Consider the following 26,590-nt stretch of genomic DNA (forward strand, 5'->3'; position numbering starts at 1 on the left):
CCCATATCATGGTATAATTAAGCGGTTTTTTTAGTTGTATCGACCCCGTCGCTCACTAATTGATCTTTACGGTGCTTTCTTTATGAATTTGAGATTTTATCCATAGAGTAGTAGTATAGGCTCTACTTTCTTCCTATTTTGATTCTCATGAAGTGTCCTTCCTTCCTACAGCTGATAGGGCAAAATCATTGTTTTGACGATCCCTATGTAGAAAGCCCTTTTTTCTAAGTATTTACTAGAAAATTTCATCCTTTATTTTTTTTCTTCTTTCTATAGTGGAGATAGTCGCACGTAATGACATATCATGGCCATATTATTAAAAGCTTACGGTAAGAAAGGGTTTCGTTCTAGCGCCCAGAAATAATATTCCAAAGCCTTTGTATGCTCTCCATTGCTTGTGTGTATAAGGTCTTTGTTATATAGTATATAACTTCGATCATAAGGATCAATTTCTAGTCACGTAGCTTCGTAATAATTCTGCAAAGCTTCCACATAATTTCCTTCGGATTGAGCCAATAGAAGAAAAAGGTCCCTAATTCTGCAGAACATCCTGAGCACGTGAAAAGTGAATAGCCTAAAGATAAAAAAAAAAAAACAAAGTCTACCATTTTTTTTAACAGCAGTTCTTATTGGTCCTTTGGCCTTTTTGGCCCATTGTTGTATCCGATTTAACAATTGATACATATTTGTTCTCCTCTTTAAAAAAAAAAAGAACTTCCAGGCTTTGGTTTGGTGAGTCATCCGAGATCGTGTTTCCATACATATGAACTTACCTTCTTCAAGTATATCGGATACTAATAATAATTTTTGAGTATGTCAACTCTCTGTTCACGTATTTTATTATACGTTATACGTATTTATTTATATAATAATATAACACCTCTACTTTGTGCAAGTGATAAGAGAGAATATGAAAGATTTTCTTTTTTTATTTTCTAAAGATTTTGAACCTCTCCATGAATAAATTTCTATATCTCGATATCGATATATAGAAAATAATATCTCTCTCTCTCTCTCTCTCTCTCTCTCTATATATATATATATATATATATTATGTACATTAATATATACATATATTATGTACAATATGCAGTAGACCCATAATGGTAAACTGAAATGGCTAATTTTGGAATAAAAAGCCCTTTTAACTCAGTGGTAGAGTAATGCCATGGTAAGGCATAAGTCATCGGTTCAAATCTGATAAAGGGCTTTTCACTTAGTGGTAGAGTAATGGCATGGTAAGACAAAAGTTATCAGTTTGAATCCTTTAAAGTACTTTTCTACTAAATTCATTTTTGTCTGAACACTAAACGAAGCACAGAGTTGAAGTTGCAAAAAAGAAATGAAATTGGACTCTTTTTCCTGTTAGAGCAATCAAATCAATACCTGTACTGAACTAACCTAGAATCCTTTTTATTTATCTATTTTTATTCTATACTCTTTAAACAAATTTCCCTAAAAAGTAGGGGATGATCTGTGAATTAACCTAACCATCAACTAAAAAAAATCCTATGAAAACATAAAAAAATATAGGAAAGACTCTTTGCTTTGACCCAGTTATACTCTTCGAGTATATTGACAATTCCAAAAAACTGCTCATACTATCATTATAATATAATGATGAGTGGTTGTATATGGCACTATCGTGTAGTGATGCCCCTATCATCTAGTGGTTCAGGACATCCCTCTTTCAAGGAGGCAACGGGGATTCAACTTCCCCTGGGGGTAGGGAGTATTATAAAAAGAAGTTAATCATGGATTATCAAAAACAATAAAATAAATTCTTCCTAGATTGATGCTTGAGCCGTTAATGGGAATGGACTGTAAATTCGTTGACGATATGTCTACGCTGGTTCAAATCCAGCTCGGTCCAAAAATCTAGGGCTTCGTGAATATGAACTAAATCAATTTTTTTGCTTTCATAAAAAAAATATATGATCCATAGAAATAGAGGATAAAGAGAAAAGGGAAAAAGAATTCTAATCCATATCTCTCTGATTCTTTTCTTACAAAGAAAAGAGTTTTTCTTATTGAAAGGCGGATTATCATTTTTTTAGCAATAAAAAATTGCGACATACTATTTATGCCACTCTCACTATACCCACATATCCTATGTGGGTATGTAGTATATGATTCATCTATTTCTTAGAGTACGACAGACAAATAGAATCTTTTTATGGTTCTATTTAAAAAAGGGTATACCATACACCCCGCAGGGATTGTAGTTTAATTGGTCAGAGCACCGCCCTGTCAAGGCCGAAGCTGCAGGTTCGAGCCCCGTCAGTCCCGAACTAGGGTCCAATGAATGGATATCCATCGTTCCTTTTTTCATAAAAATTTTCCCTAAAACAAGGGGGGACAGGATATATCTATGGGGCAACCTTAGATCACTTTTTTTATTTCACATTTCTCGGTAAAAAGAGAGCAGTATAGGAAAAAAAAATTCACTACTTCCGGTTGATAAGGAAAGATGTACATTTCATTCGTGGATTCGTATAATTTAGGATATTACTCTATTTTTATGATGCTACCATCCTCATCTTAACTTCCTATTCGACTCTTATGGAATAGAGTACCGATATTTTACTGGAATCCATACATAAATAATATTCATTTATTGTTAGAAAATGAATTTAATATAATTAGTTTTAGAGAATGAATTTAATATAATTAGTTCCTTTTGGGGGGTTAAACTAAGTCAAATACTTTATGAAATGAGTAGAGTATCCGAAACTGTAGCTAGAGCAGCTATCTCCATAGATGCTAGTAAAATGCCCATATGAAGTCAATTTCTTCGATTAGAGATATAGAACCCAAAAAGGAGTATTGAAGATAAAAAAAAACCCTAGGTTTTTCTTTCTAGAAAGACAATATTTCTTTCATTCTTTTGCATTGAAATAACAAATTGAAATCAAAATAATATGATTCAACCTCAGACCCTTTTAAATGTAGCAGATAACAGTGGAGCTCAAAAATTGATGTGTATTCGAGTCATAGGAGCTGCTGGTAATCAACGATATCCTCATCTTGGTGATGTTATTGTTGCTGTAATAAAAAAACGCAATGCCCCAAATGCCTCCAGAAAGATCCAAAGTAATTCGAGCTATAATTGTATGTACATGTAAAGAATTCAAATGCAAAGACGGTATAATAATACGCTACGATAACAATGCAGTAGTTATCATTGATCAAAAAGGAAATTCAAAAGGAACTCGAGTTTTTGGCACGATTGCCGAGGAATTGAGAGAATTGAATTTTACTAAAGTAGTTTCATTAACTCTGAAGTATTATAAATACTAGCAGACGAAACCATGTAACACCATTTGCTGCCAATGAGGCTGGTTGCTTGGACTTCAGGCGAGATTTAAGTAAATCTCCTTATCATTGGGAGACACAGTCTGACATGTAGTGATGAGTCCTGTTGTCCGAACGATGGGCAAGATTTAGATAAATCTCCCGTTGGGCGATAAGATTGACGCGCCCTTACGCGACTGGCACTCGCCTATATAAGGTCAAGAAACAGTATGAATATGGGATGACTTTTTCCACATCAGCTTTACAGTGGCCGCAGAGCGTTGGGCGACAAAGAATAATCCCGTGGCAGCTAAGCGACTATTAAACGTTTCTATTGGTTGGACGACAGGCGCGTAATCTTGTAAATTCTGAAATCGGGCGCCTTTTTAATTTTTTTTAAAAAACATTTTTTAAAAAGCTCCGCAAGCAACGCCATCCTCTCGCGCCGCCCGTCGGTTCCCGTCGCCGTCGGCCGGGGGCAGTCGGTACGCGTGTGGGTCGCCGGTAAGTAAACTAGGTGGTGAGTTGGTTTCGGCCACGTCGGTTTCGAGGTAGACGATGTCACGACGATGTGACAAGGCGCCAAATGGACGCGCCAGGTCGGTTCCTTCACGTATATGTATATATGACCTCACTCGAGAGTTGTTAATGAACGATGCGCCGCTCAGTTATTTCCTCGGTTTTTTTTTCTTTCGAGTATTTATGCTAGCGGTGCTAGCAGAATATGTGCGCCCCAGTGGAACCACCATAACGTCTGCCTGGGAAGATTTCACTGTTCAGTGCTGTATCATCTGAAAAGAATTTCATTTGTAGATGTAGTTCGTTCACGCATTCGCAGGCTTCCATTGTCACATGTTACACATGGACTCGCAAAAAATATAAAATGCTACACATCTAATGTTGCGTTTCATCTAAGGAGAACTCCATTGCATTTCACATTGTTGCATTGCAATTGGATCACAGGATCAACATAACACAAAGGGCAGAAAACAGCTGCAGCAACCACGGCCCGAAACCCAGGACCAACAATCGAACATAAAGATTTAATGGCCATCGCAACAAACAGGACCTTCACAGTGCTAAGAATTAGATTTCTGCAGCAGACAACTACCAGATACCATGAGCAAGTCAGGAAAAAAACAACTTCCGTGTTAATTTTTGGCATGAAAACACCTGTATTAACCAGCAATCATCTCCACTCCACAATACAAGCACTCACCAACACTCGAGCACTCCGTACAGGAGAGTAAGCACACAAACGACAAGCTTTTTTCATATCTACAGGAAGCTTATCATTGGGTCAAGGCTAGGATTTCTGTATACATCAACTGCAACAGCTGCAGGTAAAAGGGGCGTTTCTATGGTGATATGCACTCAAAAAATTACATGAATCAGCTACACTCGGTGAGATCAAGCAGATTAGGACACAGTTCACTTCACACTCAACAAATGGTTACAGCTTTTATTACCTGTGGCACAGTCTCCAGTGAGAAAAGATGAGGCCGTGTGATCGTGTTAGTGACCACGAACGTGGCAAGGCAAACTGATCTACAACTGTGTCGAGCTCTGCTTTTCCTTTCGTTGTAGCATATGAGCTTGCAAACTGCACTGCTTAACCTGTTTTCCAAACATGTAATTAACGTGGTGATCTAAATAACAACGCAAAACAGTATACTGAGCATAAGTGATCATTGAAGGTCTCCCTACATGTATTGCTGCGACCATGGAGAAGAGATCCCTCGATTGGTCCAACAACATTTGTTCTTGTGTTGCAAGTTTGGCAAGCTCAGATACCACAGAGCTTGTTCCCTCAACCTGAAGAGTAATAAAAATTCATTGAGAGATTTCCACAGCTCCTAGTAGCCATTAGCATGTAATATATGTCCATGTAAGACTAGATACCGTGTAAGACTGAGCTCAATGAGCAATAAATCGCATTGTTAACAGAACAAGCAAACAATCCCTTATTGCTAATTGTCAGTCCTGCCCTTTATTTTCTGATAAAAATGGCAACACAGCCCTGGTCTATTTGAAATTATGAACTTCAGAAGGTACATCATAGATCAAGACGTGGAATTACAGTCCATACTCGAGATAACAAGGGAATTGGAACATTAAACACAGCTATGTTACATCAATAAAGAAGAAACAACACTGATTGTTGAAAACAAAGGAAATCAAGCACACGCAATTACTACAAAACATATCTCTAAAAAACTTGGCCCTCGAGATTATTTTATATAATACAGCCATAAAAGTTGGTATAAATACTCTTTTTTTTTGTATGAGCACATAGCCATCCACCAGGATGGAGCTTATAGAATTTATTTGGGAGCATTTTCCAATTAGGGTATGACAAATTTTCATTGTTGATATATCATAATAAAAAGAAGACACAGGGAAAATAAACTTTAATTGAAACTCTGTAGGAAGATGAGGTGAACATATGTACCTTCGACAGTAAGTTACATATTGAGGACATCATTGTGTGCATTACATCCACCGTCGAGTTAACAGCTTCCTTCACACCTTGCACATCAGCCTGCTCAGAGATAAGTAACTATTAATTTGTGTATATCAAATCAAGCCATATAGCTAGATCTGATTAGACAATTTCCAACCTTTGCTCCATCAACAACCGGAAGGCGAAGCGTACTAGCCTTCAGTGCTTTGATTGCCGCTGACAAAGAACTTGAATGATGTTTTTCAATATGAGACCACTCCTCTAGATATGACATCTGAACAAGTCAAACATCATAGATACATAATATATACAAAGTCAACCAGCAATAATATAAAATCGTAGTGCAAGCCACATAAACAGTTTAAACAACATATATATCGTGTCACTTACCTGTCCCTTAAGAATACCAAACAGCTTGAGTTTCTGTTTTTGAAGCTGGAGTCTGCACTTCTTGGAACTGACATTGTCACGCAATCTCGATATTTCTTTCCATGCACTGTACAGGGTTTTCTGAAGAAAAGAGAAATAATAAACATTCGTTCATAAAATTTGAGTTGTTTCTGATTCTCTTAGATAGAATTACCATCCTTGCTTAATCCACTATGACCAGGATTAGTAGCATATTTTAAAGTCTGAGTACTGCAATGAAAAAAATGTATACCTTAGTCGAGTTATTTTATTCTTAAATATCTCGACTAAATCCATTCTTTTGCAACACAACGAATTGAATCATTTCACTGGATTTCACCACACAACTTGAACAACACTCCAACCTAGCAAGTCTTTTTGAATTGTAAGTGCACTGTGCACCACAGAGGGGTTCAAGCCTTCAAGGTGAGGACTGACATAGATGTTGGCAATATACTGCAAAGCAACCAGTGCAAGGCTCGGGTCATACAGGCAATAACAACACACGTACCACAGCTAGATTATTGCTTGTGTCATGGATAGTGACATCATCGCCCCATCTTATATTTACTAATTGGAGGCTCCTTTTGATGCCTCCACGTTAATCCTAAGAAAATCCTAAAAATTCCCATAAAAAAGCAAAACATCCAACCGTCGAATTAATTAATTGACTAACTGTAACCATAGATCAACAACCAGACAAAGCAATATAGAAGATTAAAAAACAAATCATAGAGTCCAGCTCCAAGACTACTTCTTGTCTTGTCTTTCCTTCCCTTTTTTGTTGCAGATATCATTTGTCCAACAAGATTACGTTAGCAAACTCTAACTTAGTTACGTTAGCAATCAACACACTTTTCCAAATCAATTATAATCAAACATTACAAAATTAAAACAACAGAACGCAAACATATTACGGATTATCACACAAAAATAATATCAAAGAATTTATAATGTATTTCCAAAAAATATATGAGATATGGTGACGACATTAAAAATAATAATAATTTTAAAAAATCAAGAAACAAATAAAAATCAATTTGCATAACACATAAAATGAAAATTATAAATTAGATCTATTCATAAATAATAAACATGATTCCAATATTATGAATAGAAATTATATTTATATTTTATATTCTAATATTTAAATATAAATAGTTGATGTATCTTAGCATACAACCATTATTAATACAAATATCTATAATTTAACCGTAAGCTAAATTTCTAGCATGTGCAGTCGCACAGGTTGATACGCTCGTAAAAGTAATGACAATACCATTATTCTAGATGTTCCACAAGATATCCACATAAGTTATGAAACCGATGGCTTCCCTAGCATCACAGTAATATAGTATTATTTCATAACCTAGTGGTACAGAAAAGTGGCAATGGGTATGCGCCAAATAATCAACTGAGGGAGCTCGCCTTCTAGGGTATGAAGTACGAACAAAGCTTGACTCCTTGACATGTAAAGCTAGTTGATTAAGGTGAAAAGGATTGTGCTAATGACAAATCAAAGTGGTATCAAGGCATTTTTTGGGTTCAAATAAAACAACAAAGAAGGACAGTCTGGACATTACCAAATCCTACATTTTAAAGTTCAAACTAATGATGTAATCTAAGTCGAGAGGTATAAACTCTATGGAAATCTATGCATGTCTAGATGACACCCTAATTTAAAAAAAAAATCACTGAAGAAAATCCACAAGTACCAAATTTTAACCCTGCTATTTTCATGTTCTGCTAATTCCTGGAACTTGTCCATGATAGATACAGGTTGAAGGTCTGTAGTTGGCATTTCTCCCTTCGTGATTGGTCATCATTTAGCGTTGCCAAAATCCATGCTTGGCAAATCAATGAGCAAGCTACTGGTAACTCCCTTTGTCCTCTTTTAGTGCAGACTTGAAACATAATCCATCCCAATTTTCCAATGCGATAACTGTAAGCACTATCAAGCAAGCCCCATGTCTTAGTGGTCTGCACCTATCAACTTTCTTCTCAGGCTACTACGGTCTTCTCAACCACATGTTACTAACAGAGGTAAACAAAGAAGATTTTGCATTCTTTCCTGTTGCCAATCTTATCTGTGGGATGTATTGAATCTGTCCTGAAAACACCCATATGATTTCTAAATATTAAAACAAATAAGAAACAGAATGTGCAATTGCACATTACCGATACCTTACCTCAGATGTGTCACAGTTTTGCAGCTTGGAATTTAAGCAAACAACAATTACAAAGACTGATTTTGTTAACTACAACACTAGACGTAGGAGTAGGATACATGAAGTGAAGCGCATGAGTAAAAATAAGACCAACATCAAGGTTTAATTTACCTCGGCAGTGAAGCTCTGCACCAAAAGCGACGCATCTGTCCGAGCATTGATGCACCGCCACTGCAAATGCTGGTTATCCAACAGCCGCAACCTGTGTGCCTCGTCAATTCGGTTCTCCCCCTTCTTCGCCCTCCTCACCTCTGCCGCAAAGCTGATGATAGATGGTGCATTTGCTGGCGCATGCACGGTATGCCCATCTGACGATGCCTCCCCACCACGCCCTCGTGATGGGCTCGAAATGCCTCTGCTTCCCCGGCATGGAGATGGAGACCGGCCAGGCAGCCTCGGTGACATTGGACTGTCTGAGAACGATCTCCGGCCAGACGACGGTAGTGGCAGCCCAGGCTCCGGAAGCCGGCGAAGGCGGCTGTTGGTTTCCTGCCAGAACCTCGCCGGAACGCTGATGCCGCGGCGCGGGGGATCACCGGCGCCCGAGTTGCTACCAGACGAGACGCTGTCGGTGTCGGAGGAAGCAGAGAGGTCGGGAGCGGCTGCAGCTGCCGGGTCGGACGGGGAGAGTGAGGTGGTGGAGTCGAAGGCCATGGAGCGGCGGAGGAGGTGAACGGCGGCCAGGATGGAGTCCTTGCGGTCCAGGCTGCAGTCGAGGCTGCGGGCGAGCGGGTCCGACGCCTTGGGCTTGACCGCGGGCCATCGATGCTGCGGCCGCGCGTTCTCGGCCTCTGGCACGGACGACACGCTCTTCCGGCGCTCCGGCGTGGGCCCGCGCCGCGCGGCTGGAGAGGACGGTGACGAGGCCCGCGGCGCGCGCGACGTCTTGTAGAAAAAGGACCCCCCCTGGAACGACACCGAGAGGCTCCGCATCGTGGTTGCGGTTGCGGTCGCTGTCGCCGCCGCTGCCGACGCGGTGGTGGTGGGCGACGTGCTGTGCTGCGGCGGCGGGGTGGAGGTGCAGGCGTGCCGCGCGGATAGGGTGCGGCGAGACGACGACGAGGAAGACGAAGACGTCGAGGACGAAGTGGAGGAGGCCGGGGACGCGGCGGTGGACAGGTACCTCGAGGAGACGGGCTTGTTGGAGCGCGCGGGCCTTCGCGCCGCGGCGGAGTTGGGCTTGTCGAGGGCCGGCGTGAGCGGCGGGCGAGCGGGGTGGGCTGGATCTGGCGCGGTGGCCGCTGCCGCGGCGGCCACCATGCCGTGCCGGTGCCTCGGCAGGGGAGATCTGGCTACGGGCAGCGCCCCCGCGGCAATGCAGTTCCCCTGGGCTCCAGATTCGCCGCTTCCTCTACCGCTCCTGCTCCTGCCTCCGCTCCCGCGGCGGCGGGCGGCCTCCGGATCGACGCACCTGCGAAAACGCGGAGACGCAGCGAACTGGTGAGGCAGTGTTACATTTTTGGTGTGTGTGGGGGCGGGGGGGTGGGGATGAGGCAGTGGTGGAGTGAAGTGGGGATTTTGCGTGACTTTTTTTATATTTCTTTTTCCGCTCCTTTTGCCGTTGTTTTACACCTGGCCTTCTCTCGTGTGGTGTCTCAGGAGAGGGTGAGAGAGTACGGTGCAACCTTTTATTTATTTATTTATTTAAGGATTCTTAAAATATTTTTATCTTTCTTTCCCTTTCTTTTATTTTTTAAGATCTCAAAATATTTTCAATGAAGTGAGAGTTTTTTAAATAAACCAACAAGAAAGCTACTTATTATATAAATAAGAAGAAAATTCTGACTGACGGCATCACCGTGACCTTTTTTTTTTTGCAACAAGAGCTTTTTAGTGAGGCAGCATGTAAAAAACCATGGTGTTTGATTACAACGGTTGTTGAAGGAATAGTTTTCAGCTATAGGATTTGACAGGAGATACAAATGTAGAAGTGAACAAAATTCATGAAAAAATGTTGGTTTTATCTTGTCGATTTATTACTGGGGTCAGAAAGCGACACCTGTGCAGGTGATTGAAGCAACACAACGAATCTAGATTCCTTGTGTTCCATCTTACTGTTTATTTTAGCAACTCTAGTTTGGTTTTATAACAAAAGTTGAAAAGGATGCAAATGCGAGGGGATTGCCATGGTGAGCATTAGTTTAATGCACTGGAGATATTAGTGGGAAAACGGTTGCACAGTAGAATTTTATGTCATGTCTTTTCTCTTGTATTAGGAGATTATTTATGGTTTAAGCAGCAGTATATTGTAAGGAACAAAACACTTCAGGAAAACAAAATGAAAAAAATATATAAAAGGAATAAAATAATAATAATATAGGTTAGACTTATATTATGAATGACAAGTACTTACGGGAGTTGAAGAGCTTGGGTAGGTTAGCTAAACTGTTATCTACTAGCAGTACTTTTAGTTTAGCATTGAAAGAACGGAAGGACACTTGTCTAGGTTTACATTGTTTTAGTTGGTGTTTGCTCATGTACCTAGGCGAATATAGAAATTCGCGTCCTTTTTTTTAAAGGGTTTCGTGCTACATGTACATGACGTACAATTCGCGTCCAATTGATGCTGCTTCATGCACTCGATCTATTAGTTCGTTATTGCAGCGCCCTGAACCTAATTCATTAATTTTGGCAAGGGACCAAACTAAATTAAAGGGTAAAGAAATGCAAAAATGTGTTAAATTATGGTGCAGAATCCTCAACAAAAATAATTATTGACCACTCAATCTCCATTTTGGAACTTGTATATCATAATCATTATTCAAAAGCTTCATCACATTTATCTTGCTCACACTATTGAACTGACTGTACTACTAGGATAGAAGAAAGCGGCTGAAGGCGCAAAATTATGCAAAAACACATTTTTTATTTCTTCTCCTAAAAATATTTTTCTCCCTTATTATTGAAGGTGCAAAATCTTGTTGTTTTTATGATTTTTAGAAAACTTATTTTTTACAAAGAACACCCTGGTGCAACAAAAATTAGCACACACAACCTCCGGGATGCTCCCATCGTCACCATTGTCGGCCGCTCTTGCCAAACGTCAGAACTGGACCAGGTCTACCTCCCACCTCAACGAGGGACACCAACACTTTGGATCTGTCGCAAAAGCCAGCAACTCGACCCATCCAGGACGCATCACCTTGGCAAGGAAGGGAGAGGAAGAAAACATCCGACTTCGCCAGCTACAAAGTTGACGGCCGGAAAGTAGTTACGTTGTTGCCAAGAACATTGACAACCCAGAATTCAAACCCATCGCAAGGGAAATCGAAGTTTCCCACCCTTCTGCAATGAGGTAGGGAAATAGTAACCTCATAGGCCGAGTGAAGACACCAAAAATCCCATAAGAAGGAGCCACCATGGGAAGCCTTAACCTAGCACCTAATTCCTACCATGATATATGAACTAGACCTAAAATATACACAACAGACAGCAGAACCCGCTTCCCCTCCCCCTTCGATGCTGACAAGGCCACATGAGAGGAGGGGGAAGCAACAGATTCAACGCAGCAGGTGCTGTATTCGTCGCTCAGTCATCTCTACTTACTGTAGTATGGGGAAAGTAGAGACTTGTTGTGTTACTGTTTTTCAAAAATCTTATTAATTAGGAGATCTTTCTGATTAGCATACGAGTGCTAATTAGAGAGATCTTCTAATTAGTTACATAAGAATGCTAATCAGAGAGATCTTCTAATTAGTTAAGCACTCATATGTAACAACAAACACAAGCTCTGTGAAAGAATTAAACACATTAAGCCTCGAAAAAACATTTGCCATCCACCATGCATATGAATTTAACCAAAATCAACAGGCAATCACATAGTGAACTGATTAGCGAGCTGAATGTGTGGTTGGACGCCCCGATCGATGGTGATCACGTACGATTTGTTGGAGAAAACATGAGTCCACCCTCATGGATTGAACTGCATGCACTATGCGGTCTAGTCCTGATGGCTACCCGCGATCTCAATTCTCGAGCCGGGTTTAGTTTACTTAGATTAAACGTCACAATTATTGGATATATATAATCATTAATCACAACCCAACCTTCCTCGATGGACGACCAACCAGAACTACCCTTAACAAAAGCTTCGGTGTAGATCATGTGACCTATAAAAATGACATGAACATTTTTTTTCTTTTCTGAAATAGATGACCTAAAACAAGACTAGCTTGGAACATATGACCTAGCATAATAATGTTGGTGTGTAGTGTAATTTTTTCTCTTTTTGGCCAATGATAAGTCATGTATGATGCACAAAAAGCAAACATGGGAAAGCTGTCCTTTTAGGTTAGTTTTCTTGTTGGAACTTTGGTACTAAATTTGCAAGATTCTTGAATGGGTGTACTGGAAGATCTCTTAAATATAGCTGATGATTATTATTTTTAATAATCAGGTCTTTTACAATATGATTGCTTGTTGTGACCCATGAAAAAGATAACTCTAGAAAGTCAGCATATTACCACCAACATCTTAATTAGTTGGTTTCTTTATGATATCGAAACTGCGAAGTGATATCATCATGGTTTGAATGGTGAGAAAATGTGTTGTATATATGAAAGGAAAAGTGGCTTGTTTCTTCATGAAATAATTTCGACTCCACATTGCTTTCTCTTATAAAGATAGAAACATAAGCAGCTTTCAGTTTTCAGGGTTGTGTATGTATATTCTGTATTTCTGTTAAGAAAAAAAAAACCATCCAAATTCAAGTCGAAGATACTCATACACCGTACCTAACAGTTAAAAGTCCTTTTCCATTCACATCACTTTCATTTATACGCCCTAAATGGAACTGGCAGATACCAGGCACTTACCTGCACATAATAACGTCATTTTCGTCCCTTCCTTTGGTTTTAGGTAAACAGTGCCTTTTTAACAACAGCCGGGAACTACAATTTTGCATTGCTAGCTTGCTCCAATAATCCCTCTGTTCTGCCTCATCTTTCTCATGGTGGCAATAGTATTCTCGCTAAGGAGTCGTCCTCAGACAGATACTGCCGTCGCCTTTCTTTTTCCTATTTGCATGCTTGCTTAACATCTAACCTTCCTAACCCTTTTCTTGAGAGTGTCTTGTGAGGTCCAGCAGACGCCACTAAAAGGTATCAACTAGGAGAGAGAGGCCTGTCGAGTAACAATAATTCCAAAGGGTCTTTTGGTCTAATTTGTTCAAAAAATGATCTTGTCATGATGGAAACCACGAAAAACCTTAAATTTTATCTATGTCAACGAAGCTTCCTTCAACCCGTTCTGTCAAAAAAAAAAAAACGACTGTAAATCGAGATGCAGAATTGTTTTCTCGAGAACCGAAGATGTCAGCTGCTTAGTTTGTGACTTATAAATTGCACAATGTTGCCACGGCAATTTTGGCTGATGTGTTTAAACTTCTAATGCTCATCAAGTGGGTGTCTAGGGCGCACACCAAGCACTCGGATCTGTTTGGAAACTGTATTATTTTGTTTGTTAAAATAGTTTCATATTAGTTGTGAAATGACTTATCACTTCATTAGCTAGCTTTTGAGTGTACAAAGTCTCTTTCGATCTTATATTTGGTATTATAGTCATGTCAACAAGGTATGTGCTATAATTTTTAGCTTGCTGGACATGAGTATGTGTGAATCCTTGATGAACCGTTTGTGCCAGTCAGATATGGCCCGAGAGACCATATACTGTGAAAGACTAGACAACACCAATATACGAAGGGAAAGATTATTGTAATAGTCTCATATTACTTGTGGAAGTACAATACACCTAATTTAAAAGTGGAAAACATTTATCTTATTGGCTAGCTTTTGATGCGTAGAAAAACCCTTTCCATATTACATTGTTTCTAGCAAAAATAAAAGGCACGTGATGTCTAAACTCGAATCACATGCCAATTATATTTCTTTACCAAACTATGAACTCCAAACCGTCCACGATATAAAATATGCCATATATATCACAAATCCATGTGACTTGCCTATCAGATTGAGTTATTTTTTATTTTATATACCAACTATCTAATAACGAAAATACTAGCACTGCATATTATTGCTTCACATGAATCTGGGCGCAGCATTAGTACTATATATGGAGGTTGCCTATCTATATAGTAATGAGATTTCTGGTGCATGCATGGCAAAAGAAAATAAAATAAAATCGCCACAGTTGGTTATAAATTCGAACGATGACCACCATCTTGTCCCCATGACCAATATGCAGCCACCGCTATTTGCACCATTTCATGAAACTACTTTTAATCATTGCTGCTAATACGAAAACTGATCACATTTTGTGTGACTGTGAGGACCTGAAAATCAAGTGTGAAGTGTAGTTGGACAAATCCAGCTCACCAAACTCGGCAACAGCGATCGAGGGTCGCGCAACCGGCCGGCGCAGCCACGGCCTGCGCGCCTGCAACGGCAACGGGAAACCGGGCGGAAGTGTGTCGCCGTCGAGCGGAGACGGGGCGGAAGTGTGTGCACTTCTCTTTCCTCATCACAGCTTCACAAATGCCGCGCGTATCCATCGATCGATCGGTCTCGTTAATCACGGCTCCTTTGTCATAATTACGAGCATGTGGCCGTGCCACTTCATTTTTGGCTCCTACTACTGCTGTGAAGTTGTACTACAATAAAGCAGAGTGAGCTTAAGCCTCAGTTGTTGTCCCGTTTATCACGTGATGCTAGCTGATGCGTCTGTGCTTAGATAGTAACATGACAGGCAATTGATAATAGTCTCCAAGCTGCAGTTGAGAGTAGGTATAGCAATTTATTCCGATTATCGATAAGTACGTAGTTAGTATCTGATACCTATAGATATATTTGTATACTACTTGATAGATAGACGAGTACGAATATAAGTAAAGTGTATCTATACCCTTCCCGCATGCCATGTGAATAAACAGGTATACCAATAGACTACTGGTAAAAAATCAATTGGTATCCAATATGGAGAAGCCCTGTCTAAACCTCATCGTATCCAATTGCTAAACCTAGTTGACAGGCAGCGTACATATCTCACTGTTTTGCATCCTACGCTATATAAAAAACAAATGATCACCAGAAAGCTAATCAACCAAACGTACTCATACCTACTGCACGTACGCGTATTTATCCAGCTCCACTGGGTAGTATGTAGGTGGGTAACCAACGAGTGATTTTAGATCACTGTTTTAGTTCATTTATATCTCTACTTGATATGATGAAAATATATATTTAAATTTAACTAAGTGAGTTTTGAATCAATCTAATAATTAAAAAAGCAAAGCTGGCATTCCTACCAACGAGCCATGTCAAGAGAAATGAAGGCATAGAGTCGTAGGGTGTGTTTGTTTTCGGAATAGTGTTTTGAAGAACTATATCATATAGTTTGGTTGAGTAAAATTATATTTATTAAAAAAAAATATTTGGTTGTATTTGTTGAATAGATTAAGCTGAGTTTCTAGTTGGTTGACTGAATATGAGATTACGTAAGCGGATGTAAGAGTTGATATTATAACCGATTGTTTATATAAAAATAATTTTGTGACACTGACAATTGTCTATATGAGTAGATGCAGGAATAGAAGCTGCGGAGTAAAGCTCTATTCAAGTTTTACTTCTGAACCAGATTAAAGACTTATATTTATATTCATCAAACTAGTTTAAAATAATAAACACGTATTACTAAACATGTTTTCCAATGAAATTATACATATCCAGCAGAAGAGTAAATTCGAGCAATCGAAAACACCCTTACGTTACTGCTCTGCAGCCATTGCCCAGCTCAACGAAAATGCTGATGACAGATTGATACAAGAGGCTCGACTCGAGTACCCTGTACCCGTCGACCTCGACCACGACCGAGTGGGCTTGGCTGTTTGTAGGACTGCATTATGTTCGGTTTAGTTTTTAGAATTATGTGATTTTTGTAGGTTTGGTTTTTTCCGATAAAAACTGATTATTAACTGAGTAAACCGAAATGAAGAAAAAAATATATGACATCAGCGAGATTCGAAATTTGGTGGGCAAACTAAATTAGTGGACACATATCTTAACCACTTGACCAAAGAGTTATTATGTGCTATCGGAAGAAACTTTAATCATTTTATATTATTATGTTAAGTTCCTCAGCTCTATAAAAAGATAAAAAAATACAACTTCTCTAATTGACCGAAACTTCTTCTATTTAGTGCTAAATATGATTAGTTGTCTCTAGTGTTTGTTTGAGACAACTTTTTTTACTACAGGCAATAACTAAAAGTTAGACTAACTTAGATTTACGTTAAGTTTGGTAAAAATAGTATTAACCAAAACTGCACTAAAATAAATTTTTATTAACCATGAAACGAACCGTACATTAAAAAAACACTATATTAGCCAAATAAATAATACCGTATTTATCAATATATTGTATTTCTAAAAAAAAACCGAACTAACAGCCCTAGCTGTTACCCGACACACCTAAAGGCAGAGGCATGTAGTTCAGCTGGCCATGTATCTAGGTCAACCAAACCGTTGGTACAGCAAGACAGCATAGGCATATGCCTCAAGTTTTCGCTGTTCTACACAACAGAAGAACAGCTTCCTGACCACCTCCCATCAGTCGAGCTGAAATCTCACAACAGCGAACGGTGATCCCGCGTCGGCGCACACCCAGGATACGCGCGTGCACCCCGCGACCGTGGCTGAGGCTGTACCAACCCAAGCCAAGCCAACCCAACCGGCACAAAGCCCCTACACACACGGTGATGGTGTGTTTGGTTACCTATATTATTTTTATCTGACTTAGCGGATGCGTTTAATTAAAAGGAGCTCTTTTGATTACGTGTATCTGCTTTTTCAGCTTGATTTGATAGTTATAAATATGCTGATCTATTTTGATTGAGAAGTGAAGTTTTATTCGAGCTTTATTCCTCAGCATGTTCAACGGATGCAAAGTCTGCATCCATTCATACCAGCAAGCTTATTTGACAGTGTTATAAAATCATCTTCATACAAATAATTAATCATATCTTAATTAAAACATCCGCTTATCTTCAGATTCAATTAGCTAAAAAAACTCAACTTAACTTCTCTATATAAATACAACAAATTAAATACTTATTTTAATAAATAAATTTCCGCTCAACATGTTTATACTGTGAAACTCTACAAAATCTCGTTAGGATAACCGGCCACAACCTGAGGGACTGCCTTTCGGCCGGTCGGCCGGCCGGCCATCTTATCCTAACTGCTCGTGGTGAAGACCATCCCCGTTTCCTCCATCCGCGTCGCGTCCGCGCAAACAAACACGTTCTCCCTGTCCCCGGCCTCCCACAACAGTTCTCGCCGGATACAAAAGCTGCGCCGCTGTAAAGCTAAGGTCTAAGACGGCGTTACCTCTTCTTTCGAGGGAAATTGCCAGCTCTCCACAGATCAGGGATCTGCGACGACGGGCCAACTTGGTTTCAGCGGTAGCAGCAGCTGCCTGCAGACTAGCAGTAGCGGTAAAGGCCAGTTGTCACGCTCACAAGTGACAGGTCACTTCAGAAGCATGGACTGGAGGGTGCAGGCGGCAGCAGCAGCAGCAGCAGCAGCAGCATAACGGGATAGGATTCGTCCATGCATTGGCCTACACCGCTTTCAGATCAAAGAAATCGTGGCTGTTCAGTGATGGACCTGATGGGAAGGATGGGAATTGGGAGGAGACCAGCAGCAGTGCCGTAGGATCCTACCCTGTTTTGCCATCCAACCGGGCGGGCAGGCAGGCAAGACCAACCAGGGGGCCAGAGCAACGGAGGTGGCGCACGCACATGGGCCTCGTCAACATTCGCACGGCACGGCGACTCGGCGAGCCACCAAGGCAACAGAAACGGACGGGGAAACGGGCCCAAAAACGCTTTGGTTTCGGCCGGAGGTTGGACCACAGGCCGACCAACACGCTGTACCGGATTCCTTTCGCCTCGGCGTCTTCCCCGGCTCTGCCCACCTGGCGTGACCCTTCTGCTGGATTGCTGTAAGTTGTGACTGGACGGAAAAATCGTACGGTCATAGCTATCTTCTGTCTCTAAATTTGACCTACTCAGATCATGTACAATCAGTTACATAAACAAGTTGCTTATAGAAAAAAATTAATTGTAGTAGCACTTGTATTTAAGCGAAGTGTAATATGTTTACTTAAGCATCATAGTTTATATTAACGCTAGAAAGATAGCTAAAAATATTTAAACATTTGTAGTTTTTATTTACATTGAAAATTATAATTTTTATATAGATATTTAACACTTTTTTTAAACACCTAGTATTATTTCTACCCTTACTATCCTGTTGGCATATGGTCTTTTGGTCAGGACAGCGTCTACAGCATGAAGACAACGAATGTGGTGGGGAAAGATTTTCCAAAAGTAAAAAATGTGGTGGGGAAACTACGTGGAACTATATCTATCGGTGTTCCTTCACAATCATGCAGAATCATGTGGCCTGAATTTTGTCCAAGATCAGTGAATCGACCACTGACAAATGGGGGCTCTCGAAGCAAAATAAACCCAGAAAGATTCCGTTCCCAAAAAGCCATCGCCCATGCATGCAATACTAGTAACTCCTGCATAAACATTGCACATTTCTCCCAGATCTCGGACAGGAACAAATCCACCCCAATGATCAGCATCGTCCTTTAATCTCAGCTCGGTTTGACTAGAGGCAATGCATGAAGCTGACGATGGTAATGAACAAGAGATCAGACAGGGGAAGGCGTCAGACATCTATGATTGTTTTTGCCTACGGTTCAAGTCACTAATACTCCCAACAGTACACATGTGTGTTTATTTGCAACGTGCATGTATTTTAGTACTTGTAGGCACTGTAGCAACTAGCAAGGATAAGGTCGACCATGTGCTTATGATACTATTACGATTTTTTTTTCATATATCTGTAATTCTATCCTATCAAATTTCTCTCACATGCGCTCGTGCATCGCAAGATCAATGCAGTGGCTAAAGAGCAGTACACCAGCAGTTCAACACTGCAACTGCAACATTGATGCAAACATTTTGTTTCCGTTTTCCTGGACAGAACGGTGCATGATTACGAGACCTTACCTAAAGTCACAAAGTCCAGAGCTCCAGACCTCGTCAGCATCTAGGCGTTTCTGCGTCTTGTTACTGACGCAACAATTCTTGGAAGAAAAACATTACTAGTAACTAAGAAGCTAGTATTTAAGTTATTAAGTATCCTGATGGCGATGAAGCAGGGCCAAGGTGACGGCATGAATAACAATCCCAGAGACAAGGATGTGACAACAATCGGGAGCTCTCCTAAACGTTTCGTGTATTTTCGTTGGCTTTCGTGGCTAGCTGATGTGTACTTGCTTAAAACACCATTTTTATTGGCAGGGGTGTGTTTGGTTATCAGCCTAGCTCATATGATGTGTGCATCATGTGTTTGGTTATTTATGTGCTACTTTAAGCTCGGTTCTTGAGATACAAATATATATATTTAGTCTGGTTTTGGAGATAGTTAGAATTCTGACATTTCTATAGAGCCAGACTCATTAGTACCTAGTTAATGATGCTATTATTATATGGTTAGTATATATTAAGTGATATTAATGTATTTTGAAGAATATTAAGACTCTTGTGGACTACGTGGTCGTCACTACGTAAATTTCTTGAATGCTCCGTGGATGAACCAACTGTTTAATAGTAATAATTTTTTACTCTGAAACTGCATCTACTCCACTGAAAGGGAAAAAAAATACTGCTTCTGAATGGGATTAATCTGTTGATAATAAGTAAAAATTCGTTGGTCTAAAGTGTCAAGACTGACACCCCAAAAGGATGCAATCAGAAATTTTCTCTTCATTCTAAATACTACAAATCAGAAAGCGCGCTTACCATCTAACTCGTCAACTAGAAAGGATCAAAGAATCTATCTTGCTGATAACTTACAACTCAAAAGCATTGCATCCAGTTCATAAGCTGAGATGCTCCTTAAAAGCGAGAAAAGGAAGCAAGAACAGCAAAGGCAACGACAAAAGAACATAGGATAGAGCACATCAAGATTCCGAAGAAAACGAATAAAAAACCAGACTGCCACAAGAGCAGAAAGCAAATCTGAACTTTCAGAGGTTGCAAAGGTATCAGCAGTACCTGATGAGTTGGCAGTGTAAGCGCGCAGACCAGAAGAACCAGGAGGAGCTCAGCAGCTGAAGTCCATCCGGCCTCCCAATCAACCCACCCGTCTACTTGATCCTCGAGTACAAATGAGGCTCCAAAACCCAGCAAGCATCAGCTTTAGGGCCCTTAAAAGTGGCCATTATTTGCAGATTAAGCTTTGTGAGGCCCCACATTTCTCCCTCCTATTCTCTCCCTGCACCTGCACACCTTTCCTTCCTTGTCCTCCCCCTTTGCTTCTAAGGAGGTTCTACTCTTTTTTTTGGGCCCTTTAAAATTCAGTCCTGGGGTCACATAATATCTTTCTACTTTACAGATTGTAACAGTATATCTACTTTCCCAAAAACATATGGCTTCTGATATATTAGTTTGCAAATACCACATTGGCATTTTTGCCATGTGATGATGCATGTGCACAAATGCGTCAAGCATCTGACTGCTGCTCCACACGGTAAAAGAGGCAGCATGTTAGAAGATCTGGACCATTGTACTGGCGAGTTCATGTAGATTTGCAGTTTTCTTTTACGCAGTGGTAGAGTAGTTTAAAGGACTAAAGTTGTTATGGAACCACAAAAATGTTACAGCATCTGCAGCTAGCGCGCGGTATTGACCACCATTCCAATATATCACCTTATGGTCCTGGACATACCTAATGGGTAATCAAGGTCATCGACAAAATCAGACGTGCCTTCTTGTTGAAAGGGAAGACTAATGTCAATGGTGGCTATTGTGTCATGGCTTGGAGCAAAGTTTGTCGGCCTTTGGAGTTGGACGGATTTGGCATTCATAACCTCAAATTGTTGTCATGGTCTCTCTGAATGTGATGGCTATGGTTTCAGAAGACTCAACCTGACAAGCCGTGGGCTTCCTTTAGCTTGCAAATGAATGACAATGTCAAGGCCTTGTTCTCAATCTCAATCACCTCTATGGTCGGAGATGGGCAACACATATTGTTTTGGACGGATCGATGGCTTCATGGTTAGGCGATAGTTGATCTTGCACCCACTTTGTTATCTGCAGTCGGCAAGAGGGTCATAAAATGCCGCACAGTGGCAGAGGCTCTTGTAGACTAAAGGTGGATTCAAGACATCAAGAAGGCCCTCTCAGATCAGGCTATTGTTGAGTACTTACAGGCGTGAGATTTGGTGGAGGGGATAGTGCTTCATAATAGTGTGCAAGATGTCTATACATGGGTGCACACGACATCAGGACAATACACAACATAGTCGGCTTATCAGAGATTCCTATTGGACAGTGTTGGATTGCAAGATGCAAGTTTTTTCTATGGTTAGCCATCCGAAACTGCTATTGAACGGTCGATCACTTGGCTCGTTGGGGACTGCCACATCCTACATGTTGTCCGTTGTGTGATCAGGCTAAGGAAACGGTGCAGTACTTGCTCACCTCTTGTTTCTTCTTGCGGCAGGTGTGGTTCATTGTTCTTAGCAGGGTCGGGCTTGCTCAAACATCCCCTCAACCTTCTGATGAGTGCTTTAGCGAGTGGTGGAGGTGGGTTGAATCCAGAGTGAATCAGCAACAGTGACAAGGTCTCAGTTCATTGCACATCCTAGTGGCTTGGCTCCTTTGGAAACATCGGAATGAATGTGTGTTTGATGGAGCTACTCCATGATAATTCTTAATCACCCTAATACATGATGACTACCCTCAAAACCGAACACACACATCTTTAGCGGAAGCGTGAACACATTGCCAGAGTCGGATGATGCCATTAGGTGCTTGATGATGGCTCAGAGTAGAGAGTAGTAAAGGTAGCATGCGTGATGTAGAGTCAGATCGCCTATGCATAGTCGAGCTTGTGGACACTGGCTTGGTCTAGCTGATCGACGTGAATATGGTCGATGAAGTTGTTGCTGATGTGATGCAGGGCTGGGTGAAGATGTGGCCGGTGTGGGTGGTGCAAGGCAACGGTCTTCACTCCATTGGCAATGCTCTTAGGATTGGTTAGGGCTTTTGAAGGGCGGTGGATGGAGCTTACACGAATTGATCTCTTGTGCCAGACCCCTCGTCTTGTTTTTATAGCAATCACACGGGATGGGACCACCACCAAAATTGGATGTTAGATGCGCCCCGATCAGGGCACGTGGGGAGTGGGGCTCCCCCTGTTTCTCTCAGATCTGTTAGGGTACGTAGACTGAGATTAACTCTAACATTCTCCCATTTGATCGTAAGGATACATCATAAGCTCATTCTCAATGAAACAGTATACCAAGGCAGAACGTTACAACGGCCAACGAAATACCACCGAAACCCAAATATCTATAGTGTATCACTCCATCTCAAAATGAAAATTTTTTATGCTTAATGGGTGTTGGTTTGCTTTATAGTCCTTTTAATCCAGAATTGTAAGCTTTTAAATAACCCCATGCCAACAACATAATCATGAAAAATAAGGGTGGTAAGCCTTTAGTGAGCGGTGCCACAAACATTAATTCAATATTTATATGCTTGACATTGATGGTTTGATTCTGAATTATATCTTTCACAGCATAATACTTAATATCGATGTATTTGGCAGTACCACTAGACTTGTTGTTACTTGTATAGAAAACTAAGCATAAAATAAGTAGTTTCATAATACTATCTTACATTCTTAATTCTGGGATAATATAATTTCTTTAGTCATACAGCGTGCCCGATAACCTCATAACATGCTATAAACTCAATTTGCATCATTGACGATGCCGTAAGTGTGTATTTGGAGTTTTTTCATGAGATAGCTGCTCTAGCGAGGGTGAGAATAAAACATATCGTGAATTTCCCTAGTATCCACACACCTCACGATTAGATTCTTAAACATGAGGGTTCCTTAAACAAATAGCAAAAGGTGGCTTTCCAATGGTCTAGTTCTGGATTTTATTGATATCTGCCAAGTATCCCGATTATGAAAACCAAATTAGGGCGTGTACATAATGCTTCTTACAGCTGAAACATAAGGAACTGACTTCATTATCAGTTTCATAATAGTTCCTCATACATCGCATATTAAAATATCCCAAACTTATTGCCCTTTACAATAGGATCAAGCGAGACAGAGCACTTATACATATTGTATTTCTTTAGTACTTTGTTAATGTATGACTAAGATGATGAATTTTTTTTTCTAAACTTTACTTAAATGTAATTGTCAGTTTTCTTATGATTTGAACCAAAATGAAAGGAATCATCAGTTGAGCTTTACTATTATCAATCCCTTCTCTTTGAGCATTGCTTTGAACGTTTCGATGTTTTCCTTTAGTGTCACGCTTTGTTTTGTAGACCCATTCACAACCTACTATTTTAGCTTTGTTGAGAGTTTTTACTAAGTCTCATTCATCATTATCGCTTATAAACTTTAATTAATCCTTCATGGCATTAAGCCACTTAGGCGAACGTTCTTTATATGAGTTGAGATTTTTTGGGACTACTAAGGCTCATTGTTAGGTGCTTCATTAGGAATTTCAGAAACCTTAACAAACCCCCCCCCCCCCTCATTTATGCAATGGTCAAAGTCAGATGAGTCTAAAAGGATGGAGAAATAGTTTCTTAGTGAGACGCTCTATTCTACCCCTTGAAACGTGGCCAGAACGACAATACCATGGTTTTGTAAGTCTTGTTATTCACATTACAGATATTTAGAGATATCAAGAACTCATTCAAAGGAAGTAAGACTAAAAAAAATTCTTAATTAAAAAAATGATACAATTATTATCTCCGAAATTACATTAGTAATCATAACCGTCCAATGAAAAAACTAAAGAAAGATTCCTCCTGAAAGAAGGGACATTAAAACATTATTAAGTTGAAGAATGAAGCCGCTATCTAATACTAACGGAAGTGATCTGACGGCTTTAACTTCATCTTTCTTATGTTAGCAACTCTAAGGCTTTACTCCCCCTCTTTTATGGTTCTCACGGTATGGAATGCATATAATGAGTTGGCAATATGCACAATGACACCTAAGTCAATTCACCATAAAATAAGGGAGAAATTAACACAAGAAGACTCTTTAATAAACACTATTATATTATTATCTTTTCTGGCAAGCCACTGCAGGAAACCAGGACAATCTTTCTGGTAATGTCCTTTCTTGTTGCATAAGTGACAGCTATCATTCTTAGTTTCTTCAGTGTTAGGGGCGGAAGGAGTAGGTGACTGGGGTGCCCTCTGTGCTGCCTTGTCGTGTTTAGTGATGAAAAACAACTTTTTCTTAGATTTGTAATCCGCTTGGAATTTACTATTAGTTCTGAGGCTTCTTACTTAATTAACATAATCTTTATTTTTAGCCATCAATCTCTTTTCCTCTTGGACACACATCATGATTAAGTTGCTCATGGTCTATTTATCATTTTGAGTATTGTAGTTGATCTTAAAGGGAGAAAACTCAGGAGGGAGAGAAGACATAATGAAGTGGAAAAAAAACATAAAAAGTTTCCATTTCCATACTATTGAGTTTTGTAGCCATGTCTGTCATCATCATGATATGTTCTCTTATACCATCGGACCTATAATTGTACTTAGTATTGAGGAGTTTCTGAATCGATGTATTAGCATAAATCTTGCAGGTGCCTTTGAATTGCTCCTCCATGGATGCTAAGTACGGCTTAGCTTTTTATGAGATTAGGATTGCTCCTCTTATAGCTTATGAGATCGAGTTTCTCGTAATCATTAGTGACATATGATTGGACCGCTCTCGCTTCTCAAAAAGCGCATCACAATTTTTCTTTAGTTCATCATAATTCTCCACGCCAATAGCGGGCAGTGGAAACATCAACCCTGAGTGCATAGTCAATATCAAAAACTCCAAGGACAACAATCACCTTAGCTTTTCAAGCGAGAAAGTTATTCTCTGTAAGTTGCTCTATGCTGTCAATTGTAGTGGCAATAGAGGAAGCGCTAAGAACTGGAGAGAAAAGTTTGAGCAAGATTATAAATTTATTGAAATAAATAATTTGTACAAAAATAACCCTATGTTGGTTTGATTAAATTCATGCAAAATTAAAATTCTACTTTGTATCACCGTTGCGCAAAAAGCGGAAAAGAATTTAAATAAACACATAAATAGCACATAATTATAGTCAACGTTGGTCAGAAAGTAATTATGAACCTGCGTAAATTAATTGTAAAATTCTTTGAAAAAATCCTCATGTTGGTTCCAATTCGTCTAGAGAATTAATTCATAATTTTAGTGCATAAAACATCATATTTTGGGTTGTAAACATTAATAGATCTAGTGCATAATTGTTAAAACATAAAAATCACTAGGAGAAATGAACTCATAAATGAAAAGCCCATGAAAACTTGAAATCGGCCTTTCGGACCAAGAACACACTACGCGTCCCATGCGCATATGCGCCCGTGCATAGCCCAGTGTCATGCCCAACCTATCATCGTGAGCAGCCCAAACAACCCCACGCCAGCCTATTACTCTTGCCGGCCCAGCCAAAAACTAAGAAAAAGCATGAGTCGTTGGATTGAATCCGACGGTCCTCCAATCGATATGCCGGATCAAAACCGTCGTCCTCATGAGAAAACCTAACCTTATCAATTTCTTATTCCCCCTTCGAAAAATGCAGCTGATCGAGAGAGGTGACGGTGGCGCCAAGGAGATGCCGGCCACCGGGAAGGAGAGAGAGAGAGAGAGTGGTGATGGCGAGCCACGGTCGCCTGCCGCCCCTGAGAGAAGAAGGCAGGGGTGCCGTTATGTGCCTACCTACCAGAGCGCGCGTGCGACCGATATCGCATGCGTCTCCATCGGTTGGTCTGTGATGGTGCCCGAGTAGATGGTGCATGCGGCGAGAAGGCGCGCATGCAAGGATTGGCGACGGCTATGAGGTGGAGACACCATCGGCTTAAGAAGCCGCGCACACACAAGGCGGAGAAGGCGGATCCACTGGAGAGGATGCGGAAGACGGCTCCGATGGCCTCAACAACAACAACAAGACACATGAACACGTATGATATGCCTCATCTTAGATTTAGGGTTCCGATTTGGGAATTTGGTGTTGGAGTTGGGGATAAGATTCCGAATTTGGGGATTAGATTTCGATATAAAGGGGGATTAGGGATTTTTAGGGTTTTGCCTTA

General features: G+C 40.3%; 1 protein-coding gene across 2 annotated transcripts; it reads right to left on the reverse strand.

The window, feature by feature from the left end:
* Positions 1–4,638: 4,638 nt before the first annotated feature.
* LOC133916707 (QWRF motif-containing protein 2-like) lies at positions 4,639–20,732 on the reverse strand. 2 transcript variants are annotated; one of them, XM_062360509.1, is made up of 7 exons: positions 20,483–20,732; positions 8,506–9,805; positions 6,149–6,268; positions 5,916–6,032; positions 5,747–5,836; positions 5,002–5,109; positions 4,639–4,911 (listed from the first exon to the last, which is right to left on the reverse strand). In XM_062360509.1, the coding sequence occupies exons 2-7, from the start codon at positions 9,652–9,654 to the stop codon at positions 4,843–4,845; spliced, it is 1,653 nt and encodes a 550-aa protein (XP_062216493.1). In that variant the 5' UTR covers positions 9,655–9,805; positions 20,483–20,732; the 3' UTR covers positions 4,639–4,842. The 2 variants fall into 2 exon arrangements, with proteins under 2 accessions (XP_062216493.1, XP_062216492.1); XM_062360508.1 differs by lacking the exon at positions 20,483–20,732 and having other exon boundaries at positions 8,506–9,862.
* Between the last annotated feature and the right edge of the window lie 5,858 nt (positions 20,733–26,590).

This window comes from Phragmites australis, chromosome 4 (genome assembly GCF_958298935.1).
Source record: "Phragmites australis chromosome 4, lpPhrAust1.1, whole genome shotgun sequence".
Taxonomy (NCBI): domain Eukaryota; kingdom Viridiplantae; phylum Streptophyta; class Magnoliopsida; order Poales; family Poaceae; genus Phragmites; species Phragmites australis.

Coding starts and splice junctions, on each gene's coding strand:
- LOC133916707 (XM_062360509.1), bottom strand. CDS start 9,654: ATGGTGGCCGCCGCGGCAGCGGCCACCGCGCCAGATCCAGCCCACCCC. Junction 6,269..8,505: donor TGCAGAGCTTCACTGCCGAG/GTAAATTAAACC, acceptor TCTTTTCTTCAG/AAAACCCTGTACAGTGCATG. Junction 5,110..5,746: donor TATGTAACTTACTGTCGAAG/GTACATATGTTC, acceptor ATTACTCTTCAG/GTTGAGGGAACAAGCTCTGT.